The sequence below is a fragment of the Entelurus aequoreus genome, linkage group LG13, assembly GCF_033978785.1.
Source record: "Entelurus aequoreus isolate RoL-2023_Sb linkage group LG13, RoL_Eaeq_v1.1, whole genome shotgun sequence".
Lineage (NCBI taxonomy): Eukaryota > Metazoa > Chordata > Actinopteri > Syngnathiformes > Syngnathidae > Entelurus > Entelurus aequoreus.
This window is the reverse complement of record NC_084743.1, coordinates 12,705,176-12,722,008: the sequence shown is the minus strand read 5'-3', so window position 1 is coordinate 12,722,008 and position 16,833 is coordinate 12,705,176. Positions and strand designations below refer to the sequence as shown.

General features: G+C 38.3%; 1 protein-coding gene across 1 annotated transcript in view; it reads right to left on the bottom strand.

The window, feature by feature from the left end:
• epha6 (eph receptor A6) overlaps positions 1–16,833 on the bottom strand; it is a 391,998-nt gene that overhangs the window by 62,218 nt on the left and 312,947 nt on the right. Inside the window, 2 exon segments of the mRNA XM_062067464.1 lie at positions 4,134–4,242; positions 12,194–12,356. Of these exon segments, the coding sequence (XP_061923448.1) occupies positions 4,134–4,242; positions 12,194–12,356 (272 nt within the window).

The window sequence follows — 16,833 nt, the reverse complement described above, 5'->3', positions numbered from 1 at the left end:
TTTTAGGACGGCTACATTACGTCAAGCAGTTCTAGATGGCGAGCAAGTACTCCACTACTTTTAGAAACACTCAGACCGTGAAGGGCTGACTCGGTCCAGGTAGGACGTGCTTTGCCATCAAAGGCCAGCGTTTGTGTCCTTTTACTGAAACTCTGTTTTTCATGGCATCCACGTGAGTTTTTATTGTGAGTACTCGGGGAGCTCTTTTTCCATCGACGACAGAAGCCCAGACTTACAACAGATAGAACATTCCGGCTTTGAAGAGAAGCTCCAAAAGGTTTTTGTAAGAACTTTGTGAGTCAGTGTGCATGGATGTAGAGTTAACAGCTATTTTTTTTTTTTTTTTTTTTTTTACAATATCGCAAGTGTGTCATCGTTTTATTAAAATGTCTGAAAAACCAGAGAGAGCTCGCAGGTGTGTAATTACCCTGGAAGTGAAGGTTATGTAAAAAAAAAAAGCCTGATTCATCAGATGACGTCTTTTTATAGCAGTAAAATATGAGTGGGGTCAAAAGCGAGACGCTGCAATAAAATGATCTGTGACCGTCAGCAAACACGGACCAGGATTCTTAGCTTTTATTTTACGAGCTGGTGACTAAGGACGCCCACCGATCACGTTCCAATCGTGCTTTTGGTAATTAAATTGTATTTTTAATGTCACATTTGAAAAAATAAGTACGCTGTCTTGTTTTTTTGATACCATTTGAGTCTCATTTGCCATGCAGTTGCACTCCCAGGACGTTAGATGGCAGCACTGTGCATGCCGTCTATGGTATGGTGTCTTAGCAGCAAGCTAAATGTGTTATGTTGCGCCCTACAAAGTGTTTGTAGTACGCGCCGGATGTTTGATTGTAACTAGAGATGTCCGATTATATCAGACCGCCGTTGTTATCGGCCGATAAATGCTTTAAAATGTAATATCGGAAATTATCGGTATCGGTTTCAAAAAGTGCAATTTATGACTTTTTAAAACGCTGCTGTGTACACGGACGTAGGGAGAAGTACAGAGCGCCAATAAACCTTAAAGGCACTGCCTTTGCGTGCCGGCCCAATCACATAATATCTACGGCTTTTCACACACACAAGTGAATGCAAGGCATATTTGGTCAACAGCCATACAGGTCACACTGAGGGTGGCCGTATAAACACTGCAAAAACTGCAATCTAAGTAAGATTAAATATCTCAAATAAGGGTGATATTTGCTTATTTTCTGGCTGATAAGATAAGATTGTTATTTTCTGTTTGCTTAGTTCCTGTTTTTGCACTCCCTTGTTTGGTCACCATGGCGACTCATTGGTTTCTGTCATGATCTGTGGTCTGGATCATGTTTTTCTGTCATGATCTGTGGTCTGGATCATGTTTTTTGTTATTTACTGTTTGCTTAGTTCCTGTTTTTGCGCTCCCTTGTTTGGTCACCATGGCGACTCATTGGTTTCTGTCATGATCTGTGGTCTGGATCATGTTTTTCTGTCATGATCTGTGGTCTGGATCATGTTTTTTGTTATTTTCTGTTTACTTAGTTACTGTTTTTGTGCTCCCTTGTTTGGTCACCATGGCGACTCATTGGTTTCTGTCATGATCTGTGGTCTGGATCATGTTTTTCTGTCATGATCTGTGGTCTGGATCATGTTTTTTGTTATTTTCTGTTTGCTTAGTTCCTGTTTTTGCGCTCCCTTGTTTGGTCACCATGGCGACTCATTGGTTTCTGTCATGATCTGTGGTCTGGATCATGTTTTTCTGTCATGATCTGTGGTCTGGATCATGTTTTTTGTTATTTTCTGTTTGTTTAAGACTCCGTAGTTCCTGGTTTTGCGCTCCCTTGTTTGGTCACCATGGCGACTCATTGGTTTCTGTCATGATCTGTGGTCTGGATCATGTTTTTCTGTCATGATCTGTGGTCTGGATCATGTTTTTTGTTATTTTCTGTTTGCTTAATTCCTGTTTTTGCGCTCCCTTGTTTGGTCACCATGGCGACTCATTGGTTTTTGTCATGATCTGTGGTCTGGATCATGTTTTTCTGTCATGATTTGTGGTCTGGATCATGTTTTTTGTTATTTTCTGTTTGCTTAGTTCCTGTTTTTGCGCTCCCTTGTTTGGTCACCATGGCGACTCATTGGTTTCTGTCATGATCTGTGGTCTGGATCATGTTTTTCTGTCATGATCTGTGGTCTGGATCATGTTTTTTTGTTATTTTCTGTTTGCTTAGTTCCTGTTTTTGCGCTCCCTTGTTTGGTCACCATGGCGACTCATTGGTTTCTGTCATGATCTGTGGTCTGGATCATGTTTTTCTGTCATGATCTGTGGTCTGGATCATGTTTTTTTGTTATTTCCTGTTTGCTTAGTTCCTGTTTTTGCGCTCCCTTGTTTGGTCACCATGGCGACTCATTGGTTTCTGTCATGATCTGTGGTCTGGATCATGTTTTTCTGTCATGATCTGTGGTCTGGATCATGTTTTTTTGTTATTTCCTGTTTGCTTAGTTCCTGTTTTTGCGCTCCCTTGTTTGGTCACCATGGCGACTCACTGGTTTCACCTGCCTCATGTGACACACGCACCTGGCTCTAATCAAAGAGACTATTTAAGCCTGTCGTAACCAACGAGTCGCCATGGTGACCAAACAAGGGAGCGCAAAAACAGGAACTATGGAGTCTTAAACAAACAGAAAATAACAAAAAACATGATCCAGACCACAGATCATGACAATATATCGATATCGGTTGATATCGGAATCTGTAATTAAGCGTTGGACAATATCGGCAATATCGGATATCGGCAAAAAAGCCATTATCGGACATCTCTAATTGTAACATTCGGTTTAGTTCAAGTTATCGTTTGAAATCGCCACGTAAAATCGTAACACTGTAGTAGCCTGTCTATGGCAAATCTAATAGAAATTAGCATCGAGCTAGCACATTTTGTAAGAGCAGAGCATTACTGTACGTTTGAGTGTTTTCACCATTTGAGTCTCAGTTGCACTCCCAAGACATTAGATGGCAGTACTGAACAGAATATATATGCTATGTTGTCTAACTGGGAGGTAGCGAAATGTGTTATGTTGCGCCCTACAAAGTGTTCGTACTGTACTACGCACCGGATGTCTGCATGTAACATTCGGTTTAGTTCAACTTATCGTTTGAAATCGCTAATCGTAGCCTGTCTATGGCAAATGTAATACAAATTAGCAACGAGCTAGCGCATTTTGGAAGATTGGAACCTTACTGTACGTTTGAGTGTTTTCACCATTTGAGTCTCATTTGCAACGCTATACATGGTATGTTGTCTAACCAGGAGGTAGCGTTTTTTCCAGGAAGCAAAATGTGTTATGTTGCGCCCTACAAAGTGTTCATACTGTACTACGCAGTACAAACACTGTACTACGACAGTACAAACATCAAAAATCTGAAAATACAAAATACAAGTTGACTTCCTTTTACAGAAATCTGTACTTCAGATATTGTAAATATATATAGGGACAAAGTTTTGAGAATACAACGTACAAAATGTAAAAATATTTCCAACCTCACTTTGAACTAATTCGATAGAATGGCCCCCAAAAAATAAATAAATAAATAAATAAAAATTATATATACATATATATATATATATATATATATATATATATATATATATATATATATATATATATATATATATACACGTGGAGGTGTCGGTTTCTTTGATCTATTGGACAGCCACAGGAAGACCTTATCATGACCCGAAATCTACAAAGCAGAGAGGTGGCAAACCTGACACCGCTCCAAGCACCTTTTTTTCTTTGAACTGTTTAGTGGGCTCTGTACCGAGGATGTCGTTGTGGCTTGTACAGCCCTTTGAGACACTTGTGATTTAGGGCTATATAAATAAACATTGATTGATTGATTGATTTATGACCCAGCGCAGCAGCTGTTTATGACCCACCTCCCCTTAGAAACAGCTGCAGCTATGGAATCAGAAAATGCCCACATAAATGTGGAGACGTGGAACTTGCTCCTGTGTGTGTGTATATATATATATATATATATATATATATATATATATATATATATATATATATATGTATATATATATTTATTAACAGTGTTGCAGACAAACACTGTACACAAATTGAGATCAGGTGCAGCGAAGTGGTCTTACCTTCCAGTAATGAGGAGGAACAGGGTGAGGATGACCAGGAGGGTGAAACCGCCCACGGCTGCCGTGACGATGACCAAAACCTGACCTTGGTCGGAGGCCAGGTCCGACGCTGGAGGCGATCCATTCCAGGTCAGAACGAGGATGGAGGGCCCAGGAAGACGTAGAGAAGGTAAGCAGGATGAATGAGGTGTGGAAATAATGATACAGGTGAATAGAGACAAAAGGATGACAGGAGAAGAGACGAGGAAAGTGTCAGTGAAAAATAGTTCCTGGGTCTTCTCCACCAGTGCACCATAAATAGACCACGTAGAGATGTCTGATCAGTGCTTAGTGGTGCAAAGGTCCTCCACAGTGGACATATTCACAGTCCTGCTGGTGTAATTCTGATGATTCATTGAGATTTACCTCATTTGCTCAAGTGGCTCCCATTTGATATTCATGATTGTCCCTGCCTTGTCATGTGACTAACATAGCCCGCCTTGTCATGTGACTAACATAGCCTGCCTTGTCATGTGACTAACATAGCCTGCCTTGTCATGTGACTAACATAGCCTGCCTTGTCATGTGACTAACATAGCCTGCCTTGTCACGTGACTAACATAGCCTGCCTTGTCACGTGACTAACATAGCCCGCCTTGTCATGTGACTAACATAGCCTGCCTTGTCATGTGACTAACATAGCCTGCCTTGTCACGTGACTAACATAGCCTGCCTTGTCATGTGACTAACATAGCCTGCCTTGTCACGTGACTAACATAGCCTGCCTTGTCACGTGACTAACATAGCCCGCCTTGTCATGTGACTAACATAGCCTGCCTTGTCATGTGACTAACATAGCCTGCCTTGTCATGTGACTAACATAGCCTGCCTTGTCATGTGACTAACATAGCCTGCCTTGTCATGTGACTAACATAGCCTGCCTTGTCATGTGACTAACATAGCCTGCCTTGTCATGTGACTAACATAGCCTGCCTTGTCATGTGACTAACATAGCCTGCCTTGTCACGTGACTAACATAGCCTGCCTTGTCACGTGACTAACATAGCCCGCCTTGTCATGTGACTAACATAGCCTGCCTTGTCATGTGACTAACATAGCCTGCCTTGTCATGTGACTAACATAGCCTGCCTTGTCACGTGACTAACATAGCCTGCCTTGTCATGTGACTAACATAGCCCGCCTTGTCATGTGACTAACATAGCCTGCCTTGTCATGTGACTAACATAGCCTGCCTTGTCACGTGACTAACATAGCCTGCCTTGTCATGTGACTAACATAGCCTGCCTTGTCATGTGACTAACATAGCCTGCCTTGTCATGTGACTAACATAGCCTGCCTTGTCACGTGACTAACATAGCCTGCCTTGTCATGTGACTAACATAGCCTGCCTTGTCATGTGACTAACATAGCCTGCCTTGTCATGTGACTAACATAGCCTGCCTTGTCATGTGACTAACATAGCCTGCCTTGTCATGTGACTAACATAGCCTGCCTTGTCATGTGACTAACATAGCCTGCCTTGTCATGTGACTAACATAGCCTGCCTTGTCATGTGACTAACATAGCCTGCCTTGTCACGTGACTAACATAGCCTGCCTTGTCATGTGACTAACATAGCCTGCCTTGTCATGTGACTAACATAGCCCGCCTTGTCATGTGACTAACATAGCCTGCCTTGTCATGTGACTAACATAGCCTGCCTTGTCATGTGACTAACATAGCCTGCCTTGTCACGTGACTAACATAGCCTGCCTTGTCATGTGACTAACATAGCCTGCCTTGTCATGTGACTAACATAGCCTGCCTTGTCATGTGACTAACATAGCCTGCCTTGTCATGTGACTAACATAGCCTGCCTTGTCATGTGACTAACATAGCCTGCCTTGTCATGTGACTAACATAGCCTGCCTTGTCATGTGACTAACATAGCCTGCCTTGTCATGTGACTAACACAGCCTGCCTTGTCATGTGACTAACACAGCCTGCCTTGTCACGTGACTAACATAGCCTGGTATCATTAAAAGATGATTGGTATCGCCCGACTTATTTCCAGGGTGTTTCATGCTTAATGAATATGAATTGCAGGTCAGGGTCAGAACCGCATGGAAAGTTCTGGTACAGTAGATCTGCATGACTTTGTGCCTCAAAGTGGGAGTGAAGAATGCACCATCCTCCGTGAGAGGATGCAGTATTCTCTCCATACCAGTACACACTAACCTACACATATCTCTTATGTGTGACTGCCATCATATTGCAGTCTACACATATCTCTTATGTGTGACTGCCATCATATTGCAGTCTACACATATCTCTTGTGTGTGACTGCCATCATATTGCAGTCTACACATATCTCTTGTGTGTGACTGCCATCATATTGCAGTCTACACATATCTCTTGTGTGTGACTGCCATCATATTGCAGTCTACACATATCTCTTGTGTGTGACTGCCATCATATTGCAGTCTACACATATCTCTTGTGTGTGACTGCCATCATATTGCAGTCTACACGTATCTCTTATGTTTGACTGCCATCGTATTGCAGTCCACACGTATCTCTTAATAATGACAATAATAATAGATTTTATTTGTAAAAAGCACTTCACATTGAGTACAGTGTATTAAGAAAATTAATAAATAAAAAGATAATAAAAATAAAAACTAGAGCAGCCTAATAGCTAGAACTAGTATGCATGTATCTAAAACAAGGCTTTTTTTTTTTTTTAAAAAAGAAGGGTTTTTAAGCCTTTTTTTTAAAAAGCATCCACAGTCTGTGGTGCCCTCAGGTGGTCAGGGAGAAGCGTTCCACAGACTGGGAGTCTCTCATTGTTCGTAGCTTGTGTGTGACTGCCATCTACTGGTCACACTTATCACTATACCACGTACCAAATAAAATAGCGTCGAGGTCAGCAAGCACAACCAGAATCATTCCGTACATTCGGCGCACCGGGTTATAAGGCGCACTGTCGAGTTTTGAGGGGGGAAAAAAATGATTTTAAGTGCGCCTTATAGTCCGGAAAATATGGTAAATATCTTTTTTTTATACTCTACACCTTTTCTGAGGTCATGCAGGTGCAAGGGAGGACCAACATATGTAATAACAAGTGTGTGTAAAAATTTGAAGTGCTCCCCCTCTGGCCAACATATGTAATAATAAGTGTGTGTAAAAATTTGAAGTGCTCCCCCTCTGGCCAACATATGTAATAATAAGTGTGTGTAAAAATTTGAAGTGCTCCCCTCTGGCCAACATATGTAATAACAAGTGTGTGTAAAAAATTGAAGTGCTCCCCCTCTGGCCAACATATGTAATAATAAGTGTGTGTAAAAATTGTGAGGTGCTCCCCCTCTGGTCAACATATAAAATAACAAGTGTGTGTAAAAATTGTGAAGTGCTCCCCCTCTGGTCAACATATAAAATAACAAGTGTGTGTAAAAATTGTGAAGTGCTCCCCCTCTGGTCAACATATAAAATAACAAGTGTATGTAAAAATTTGAAGTGCTCCCCCTCTGGCCAACATATGTAATAATACGTGTGTGTAAAAATTGTGACGTGCTCCCCCTCTGGTCAACATATAAAATAACAAGTGTGTGTAAAAATTGTGAAGTGCTCCCCCTCTGGTCAACATATAAAATAACAAGTGTGTGTAAAAATTTGAAGTGCTCCCCCTCTGGCCAACATATGTAATAATAAGTGTGTGTAAAAATTGTGACGTGCTCCCCCTCTGGTCAACATATAAAATAACAAGTGTGTGTAAAAATTGTGACGTGCTCCCCCTCTGGTCAACATATAAAATAACAAGTGTGTGTAAAAATTTGAAGTGCTCCCCCTCTGGCCAGCAAGTGTGCGTAAGAAATTGAAATGCGCCCCCTTTGGCCAAAATAATAATAATACCAAAAAAAAGTAAATAATGAAGATTAAAAAAACAATTACAAAAAAACAACAATTTAAATAACTAAAAGCTTGTGTTTTTCTCACAATGTGTCAACTTTTTTCTTATAAAATTGGGAACAATTTCTCATATTCTTTCTGTTTCTGTAGTATTCCAATATTTTCTTGTAAAATTATTACTTTTTTATGCGAAATTATTACTTTTTTAACGCAAAATGGTGACATTTGCCGTATAAAATTCTGACTTTTATCACAACATTGCCAATTTTTTGGTTGTTCTTGCAAAACAGTGACATTTTTTGTAGGGATGTTCGATAATGGCGTTTTGCCGATATCCGATATTCCGATATTGTCCAACTCTTAATTACAGATATCGATATCAACTGATACCGATATCAACCGATACCGATAGATACAGTGGTGGAATTAACACATTATTATTTCTAATTTGAACAACCAGGTATGGTGAAGATAAGGTCCTTTTTAAAAAAAATTATAAAATAAGATAAATAAATTAAAAACATTTTCTTGAATAAAAAAGAAAGTAAAACAATATAAAAACAGTTACATAGAAACTAGTAATGAATGAAAATGAGTAAAATTAACTGTTAAAGGTTAGTACTATTAGTGGAGCAGCAGCACGCACAATCATGTGTGCTTACGGACTGTATTCCTTGCAGACTGTATTGATATATATTGATATATAATGTAGGAACCAGAATATTAATAACAGAAAGAAACAACCCTTTTGTGTGAATGAGTGTAAATGGGGGAGGGAGGTTTTTTGGGTTGGTGCACTAATTGTAAGTGTATCTTGTGTTTTTTATGTGGATTTAATTAAAAATAAAAAATAAAATAAAAAAAATTATACCGATAATAAAAAAAACGATACCGACAATTTCCGATATTACATTTTTAAAGCATTTATCGGACATCTCTAATTTTTTGTGTAAAATTTTGACTTTTGTCATAATTTTGCCATGTAAAATTCAGATTATTATTATAATATTGCCCAAATTTGAAAGTTTTCTTATAAAATTGTGACTTTTGTCGAGCAAAATTACGACTCTTTTCAAAAAATTGCCAAAATGTAGGGATGTCCGATAATGGCTTTTTGCCGATATCCGATATGCCGATATTGTCCAACTCTTTAATTACCGATACCGATATCAACCGATATATACAGTGGTGGAATTAACACATTATTATGCCTAATTTGGACAACCAGGTATGGTGAAGATAAGGTACTTTTTAAAAAAATTAATAAAATAAAATAAGATAAATAAATTAAAAACATTTTCTTGAATAAAAAAGTAAGTAAAACAATATAAAAACAGTTACATAGAAACTAGTAATGAATGAAAATTTGTAAAATTAACTGTTAAAGGTTAGTATTATTAGTGGACCAGCAGCACGCACAATCATGTGTGCTTACGGACTGTATCCCTTGCAGACTGTATTGATATATATTGATATATAATGTAGGAACCAGGATATTAATAACAGAAAGAAATGGGGGGAGGGAGGTTTTTTGGGTGGGTGCACTAATTGTAAGTGTATCTTGTGTTTTTTATGTTGATTTAATAAAAAAATAAAAAATAAAATTAAAAAAATGATACTGATAATAAAAAAAACGATACCGACAATTTCCGATATTACATTTTTAAAGCATTTATCGGACATCTCTAATTTTTTGTGTAAAATTTTGACTTTTGTCATAATTTTGCCAAGTAAAATTCAGATTATTATTATAATATTGCCCAAATTGAAAAGTTTTCTTATAAAATTGTGACTTTTGTCGAGCAAAATTACGACTCTTTTCAAAAAAATTGCCAAAATGTCAAGCTTTTCTTGTAAAATTGCGACTGTTATTGAGTAAAATTCCAACATTTTTTCATAATGTTGCAAAAATGTTCAGTTCTTCTTGTGAAATTTCGACTTCCGTTGAGTAAAATGACGACTTTTATTACAATACGGACACAATTGTAAGTTTTTCCCGCGAAATTGTGACCTCTTTCTTGTGAAATTCCAACTCATTTTTCACAACAAGCTTTGTTATATTTACATATTATGCATATATTATTAATGTTGTAAATACACTTCTTAAAACATATCTAGAAAGGCTGGTCCTAAAGAGGGAGGCTTTTTCCTGACGTCTCAAGAAGGTAACTAATACATGAACGTGTGTGTGTGTTTGTGTGTGTGTGTGTGTGTGTGCGTGTGTGTGTGTGTGTGTGTGTGTGTGTTTGTGTGTGTGTGTGTGTGTGTGTGGATGACAGGAGGATAAAGACAAAGCGAGAGGTAGAAGTGAGTGTGACTGATGGAAAAACAAAAGTGAGTGACAGACTGACAGAACGGAGCGAGGGACAGAGGCACAATCCTCTTTCACTCTCAGATAAAAGGCCAGACACTACAAAGCGTCGTACCATCCCGCAGATAAAAAAACAAAAAAAAAACCCCGGCCCCACCGCTTTGGATGGGGAGCGAGCGGCGGTGACCCCGCATAAAAGTGCGGCCGCACCTTTTGTGGTGGTTAGGACGGCAATAAAGCTGCGAGGAGGAGACTCTCAAATATTGATTTCAAATACTCCGGACCGTATTTGCCGATGCTATTCAATTGGTGGATCGATCTGGCGGTGGATACGGTGACATTTACGGCCTCTTCTGGTCGCCATGCCAACAAAGCAAGGACATGAAAGGTAGAGCTGTCAGTTAACTCTTGTGATTAATTAGCATACACACAGATTAATCGCACAATTGATCGCACATCAGGCCTGGCCCTAACCAATATGGCGCCCTAGGCAAGATTTTAGGTGGCGCCCCCCCACATCGGCAGTGAAGTGTATATACTCACAAGAAACCAAATAGCTTTGTCTTTGACCTTTTTTTTAACTTAAAGAAAGCAAATTAACATATTACATGAGAATGTTATGTTATGATCTTTAACCGCATCACAGCAGTGCTCAAATTAAAAAACAGCATTCCCTCTCATGTGATATTGCTTAATTAACATTAATGATGTGCACTTTAACAACTATACCTAATATATAAAGGGGTGGAAAAGTGACTATTACCTGCAGGGCAAACATTAGCTAACCAGAAGGCAATAATAATAATAATAATAATACCTGGGATTTATATAGCGCTTTTCTAAGTGCCCAAAGTCGCTTTACATATAGAACCCATCATTCATTCACACCTGGTGGTGGTAAGCTACTTTCATAGCCACAGCTGCCCTGGGGTAGACTGACATAAGAATGTAAACAAAAAACACCTGCTTAAAAGATCGAATACAAATGTCCCCGAGGAATGTAAGGTGGGAGTACTGTAATTACCTAACGTTACATTATTATTTTCCATAACAATTTAGCCCCCTCCACAATATTAACCCGACGTTAAAACAGAACTAGCTACTTATTGATTAGCAATTGCCGAATCATGTAACATTAGCTTCATGCTAAAAAGCCAGGTTACTATCACATTCTGTAACAGACCAATAATTTCGTGTAGGCTAACGTTACCTACCTGCTACCTCTGTCTTTTTCTCGTTTCTCCTCTTCTTTTCTCTTCCCTGGGCACCTGACAGTTTTGGCCGTTTTGACATCTTGTGTTGATTTTTTGACGTGGTGACGTCCAAAAAAAGTCACGACACGGGAAGGGAGGGGGCGCACCGTGCTGTTGTAACAAATAATATTTCTATTAAATAGGCTTTACTTTGCATTTTAATTAACGTGGGATTATTTTTTTGTATTTAGAAATAATAGTACCTACTTATTTTTATTTATTTATTTATTTTCTCCAACATTTGTGGCACTGGCGTGGCGCCCCCTGGTGGACGGCGCCCTTAGCATTCGCCTATACGGCCTATGGCACGGGCCGGCCCTGTCGTACATGCTCCTTTACCTTTATTTTTTTGGAATTAAAAGAGCTAAAATATTTTTGAAAAGTGGATCTTGACTGTACTTTTGAGCGCCTTCTCCTTGCTTTGTTGGCACGAGAAAACGTAGCCTAGCCGAGTCAGTTTTCAGCGCTCGTTTCCCGGCCAAGTGCAACCAGACAAATTATTGGAATTTGGCGTCGTCGGGTTTTACGTGAATCGGCACCCGGTAGTATATATAAAAACACCAAATTGGGTACCTGGCTCGAGACGCAAGTTAAGGACTGGAACTTACAATCTCCCGTGGTCTGGTACTCGTATCTGGCGGCAAAGGAGCTGAATCCAGCTGGCGTGCGGGTGCGCACGCTGAAGACGTACCAGGTGGCCGGTTTCAAACCCGTGATGATCACACTGGGGGCTTTGGTGCTGGTGGAGGAGTAGCTCAGCTGCTCATGTTCCTGTGTGGGGGGAGAAAATTCAAGACTTTTCACCAAACATTCTCTATAATATTTAATATTTACATCATCAAATGGAATGTTGGCATACATTTAGTGTGGAGAAGCTGAACTGACATGCTAACAGTTACCAACATTTACCACACAATATTTGGGAGGGTTGCAACTTGAGGGTTCCAGGTTCGATATCCGCTTCCCCCCCATCCTAGTCACTGCCGTCGTGTCCTTGGGCAAGACATTTTACCCACCTGGTGTAAATGTAGCTTAAAGATGTAGACAATGTAAAGCGCTTTGAGTCACTAGAGAAAAAAAACGCTATATAAACGTAATTCACCTCACAAATTAGCTTGAAAAAGCTAATGTTGGCATGCTAAATGCTAACTGTGACGTATGTCAGGTGTGTAAATACGTTAAAAATAGTAACTCGTTAAAAATGCAAGCCTGCTAACGTTAGCATGCATGAAGTACCAGAATATGACCGAGGTGCATACCTACCAATTAACTTTAAAAAAAAAGCTAGCATGCTAATTTTAGCATGCTAAATGCTAACTGTAAAATATGTCAGGTGTGTAAATACGTTAAAAATAGTAATTCATTAAAAATGCAAGCCCGCTAATGTTAGCGTGCGTCACGTACCAGAATATGACTGAGGTGTATGCCTATAAGTTTGCGTTAAAAAAAAAACGAGCGTACTAACATTAGCATGCTAAATGCTAACTGTAACATATGTCAGGTTTGTAAATTCATTAAAATAATTCATTAAAAATGCCAGCCTGCTAACGTTAGCATGCATGAAGTACCAGTATATGACCGAGGTGTATACCTACCAAGTAACTTTAAAAAAAGCTAGCATGCTAATTTTAGCATGCCAGATGCTAACTGTAAAATATGTCAGGTGTGTGAGTTAATTAAAAATAGTAATTCATTAAAAATGCAAGCCTGCTAACGTTAGCGTGCATCAAGTACCAGAATATGACTGAGGTGTATACCTATAAATTAGCGTTAAAAAACCAGCATACTAACATTAGCATGCTAAATGCTAACTGTAACATGACAGGTGTGTAAATACGGTAAAAATAGTAACTCATTAAAAATGCAAGCCTGCTAACGTTAGCATGCATGAAGTACCAGTATATGACCGAGGTGTATACCTACCAAGTAACTTTAAAAAAAAGCTAGCATGCTAATTTTAGCATGCTAAATGCTAACTGTAAAATATGTCAGGTGTGTAAATACGGTAAAAATAGTAATTCATTAAAAATGCAAGCCTGCTAATGTTAGCATGCGTCACGTACCAGAATATGACTGAGGTGTATACCTATAAGTTTGCGTTAAAAAAAAACCGAGCGTACTAACATTAGCATGCTAAATGCTAACTGTAACATATGTCAGGTTTGTAAATTCATTAAAATAATTCATTAAAAATGCCAGCCTGCTAACGTTAGCATGCATGAAGTACCAGTATATGACCGAGGTGTATACCTACCAAGTAACTTTAAAAAAAGCTAGCATGCTAATTTTAGCATGCCAGATGCTAACTGTAAAATATGTCAGGTGTGTGAGTTAATTAAAAATAGTAATTCATTAAAAATGCAAGCCTGCTAACGTTAGCGTGCATCAAGTACCAGAATATGACTGAGGTGTATACCTATAAATTAGCGTTAAAAAACCAGCATACTAACATTAGCATGCTAAATGCTAACTGTAACATGACAGGTGTGTAAATACGGTAAAAATAGTAACTCATTAAAAATGCAAGCCTGCTAACGTTAGCATGCATGAAGTACCAGTATATGACCGAGGTGTATACCTACCAAGTAACTTTAAAAAAAAGCTAGCATGCTAATTTTAGCATGCTAAATGCTAACTGTAAAATATGTCAGGTGTGTAAATACGGTAAAAATAGTAATTCATTAAAAATGCAAGCCTGCTAATGTTAGCATGCGTCACGTACCAGAATATGACTGAGGTGTATACCTATAAGTTTGCGTTAAAAAAAAACCGAGCGTACTAACATTAGCATGCTAAATGCTAACTGTAACATATGTCAGGTTTGTAAATTCATTAAAATAATTCATTAAAAATGCCAGCCTGCTAACGTTAGCATGCATGAAGTACCAGTATATGACCGAGGTGTATACCTACCAAGTAACTTTAAAAAAAGCTAGCATGCTAATTTTAGCATGCCAGATGCTAACTGTAAAATATGTCAGGTGTGTGAGTTAATTAAAAATAGTAATTCATTAAAAATGCAAGCCTGCTAACGTTAGCGTGCATCAAGTACCAGAATATGACTGAGGTGTATACCTATAAATTAGCGTTAAAAAACCAGCATACTAACATTAGCATGCTAAATGCTAACTGTAACATGACAGGTGTGTAAATACGGTAAAAATAGTAACTCATTAAAAATGCAAGCCTGCTAACGTTAGCATGCATGAAGTACCAGTATATGACCGAGGTGTATACCTACCAAGTAACTTTAAAAAAAGCTAGCATGCTAATTTTAGCATGCTAAATGCTAACTGTAAAATATGTCAGGTGTGTGAGTTAATTAAAAATAGTAATTCATTAAAAATGCAAGCCTGCTAACGTTAGCGTGCATCAAGTACCAGAATATGACTGAGGTGTATACCTCTAAATTAGCGTTAAAAAACCAGCATACTAACATTAGCATGCTAAATGCTAAATGTAACATGACAGGTGTGTAAATACGGTAAAAATAGTAATTAATTAAAAATGCAAGCCTGCTAACGTTAGCATGCATGAAGTACCAGAATATGACCAAGGTGCATAACTACCAATTAACTCTAAAAAAAGCTGGCATGCTAATTTTAGCATGCTAAATGCTAACTGTAAAATATGTCAGGTGTATAAATATGTAAAAAATAGTAACTCATTAAAAATGCAAGCCTGCTAACGTTAGCGTGCATCAAGTACCAGAATATGACTGAGGTGTATACCTATAAGTTTGCGTTAAAAAAACCCCGAGCATACTAACATTAGCATGCTAAATGCTAACTGTAAAATATGTCAGGTGTGTAATTTAATTAAAAATAGTAATTCATTAAAAATGCAAGCCTGCTAACGTTAGCGTGCATCAAGTACCAGAATATGACTGAGGTGTATACCTATAAATTAGCGTTAAAAAACCAGCATACTAACATTAGCATGCTAAATGCTAACTGTAACATGACAGGTGTGTAAATACGGTAAAAATAGTAACTCGTTAAAAATGCCAGCCTGCTAACGTTAGCATGCATGAAGTACCAGAATATGACCGAGGTGCATACCTACCAATTAACTTTAAAAAAAAGCTAGCGTGCTCATTTTAGCATGCTAAATGCTAACTGTAACATATGTCAGGTGTGTAAATACGTAAAAAATAGTAACTCATTAAAAATGCAAGCCTGCTAACGTTAGCATGCATCACGTACCAGAATATGACTGAGATGTATACCTATAAGTTAGCTTAAAAAATACGAGCATACTAACATTAGCATGCTAAATGCTAACTGTAACATATGTCAGGTTTGTAAATTCATTAAAATAATTCATTAAAAATGCCAGCCTGCTAACGTTAGCATGAATGAAGTACCAGTATATGACCGAGGTGTATACCTACCAATTAACTTTAAAAAAAGCTAGCATGCTAATTTTAGCATGCTAAATGCTAACTGTAAAATATGTCAGGTGTGTGAGTTAATTAAAAATAGTAATTCATTAAAAATGCAAGCCTGCTAACGTTAGCGTGCATCAAGTACCAGAATATGACTGAGGTGTATACCTATAAATTAGCGTTAAAAAACCAGCATACTAACATTAGCATGCTAAATGCTAACTGTAACATGACAGGTGTGTAAATACGGTAAAAATAGTAATTCATTAAAAATGCAAGCCCGCTAATGTTAGCGTGCATCACGTACCAGAATATGACTGAGGTGTATACCTATAAATTAGCATAAAAAAACAGAGCATACTAACATTAGCATGCTAAATGCTAACTGTAACATGACAGGTGTGTAAATACGGTAAAAATAGTAATTCATTAAAAATGCAAGCCCGCTAATGTTAGCGTGCATCACGTACCAGAATATGACTGAGGTGTATACCTATAAGTTTGCGTTAAAAAAAACCGAGCATACTAACATTAGCATGCTAAATGCTAACTGTAAAATATGTCAGGTGTGTAATTTAATTAAAAATAGTAATTCATTAAAAATGCAAGCCTGCTAACGTTAGCGTGCATCAAGTACCAGAATATGACTGAGGTGTATACCTATAAATTAGCGTTAAAAAACCAGCATACTAACATTAGCATGCTAAATGCTAACTGTAACATGACAGGTGTGTAAATACGGTAAAAATAGTAACTCGTTAAAAATGCCAGCCTGCTAACGTTAGCATGCATGAAGTACCAGAATATGACCGAGGTGCATACCTACCAATTAACTTTTAAAAAAAGCTAGCGTGCTCATTT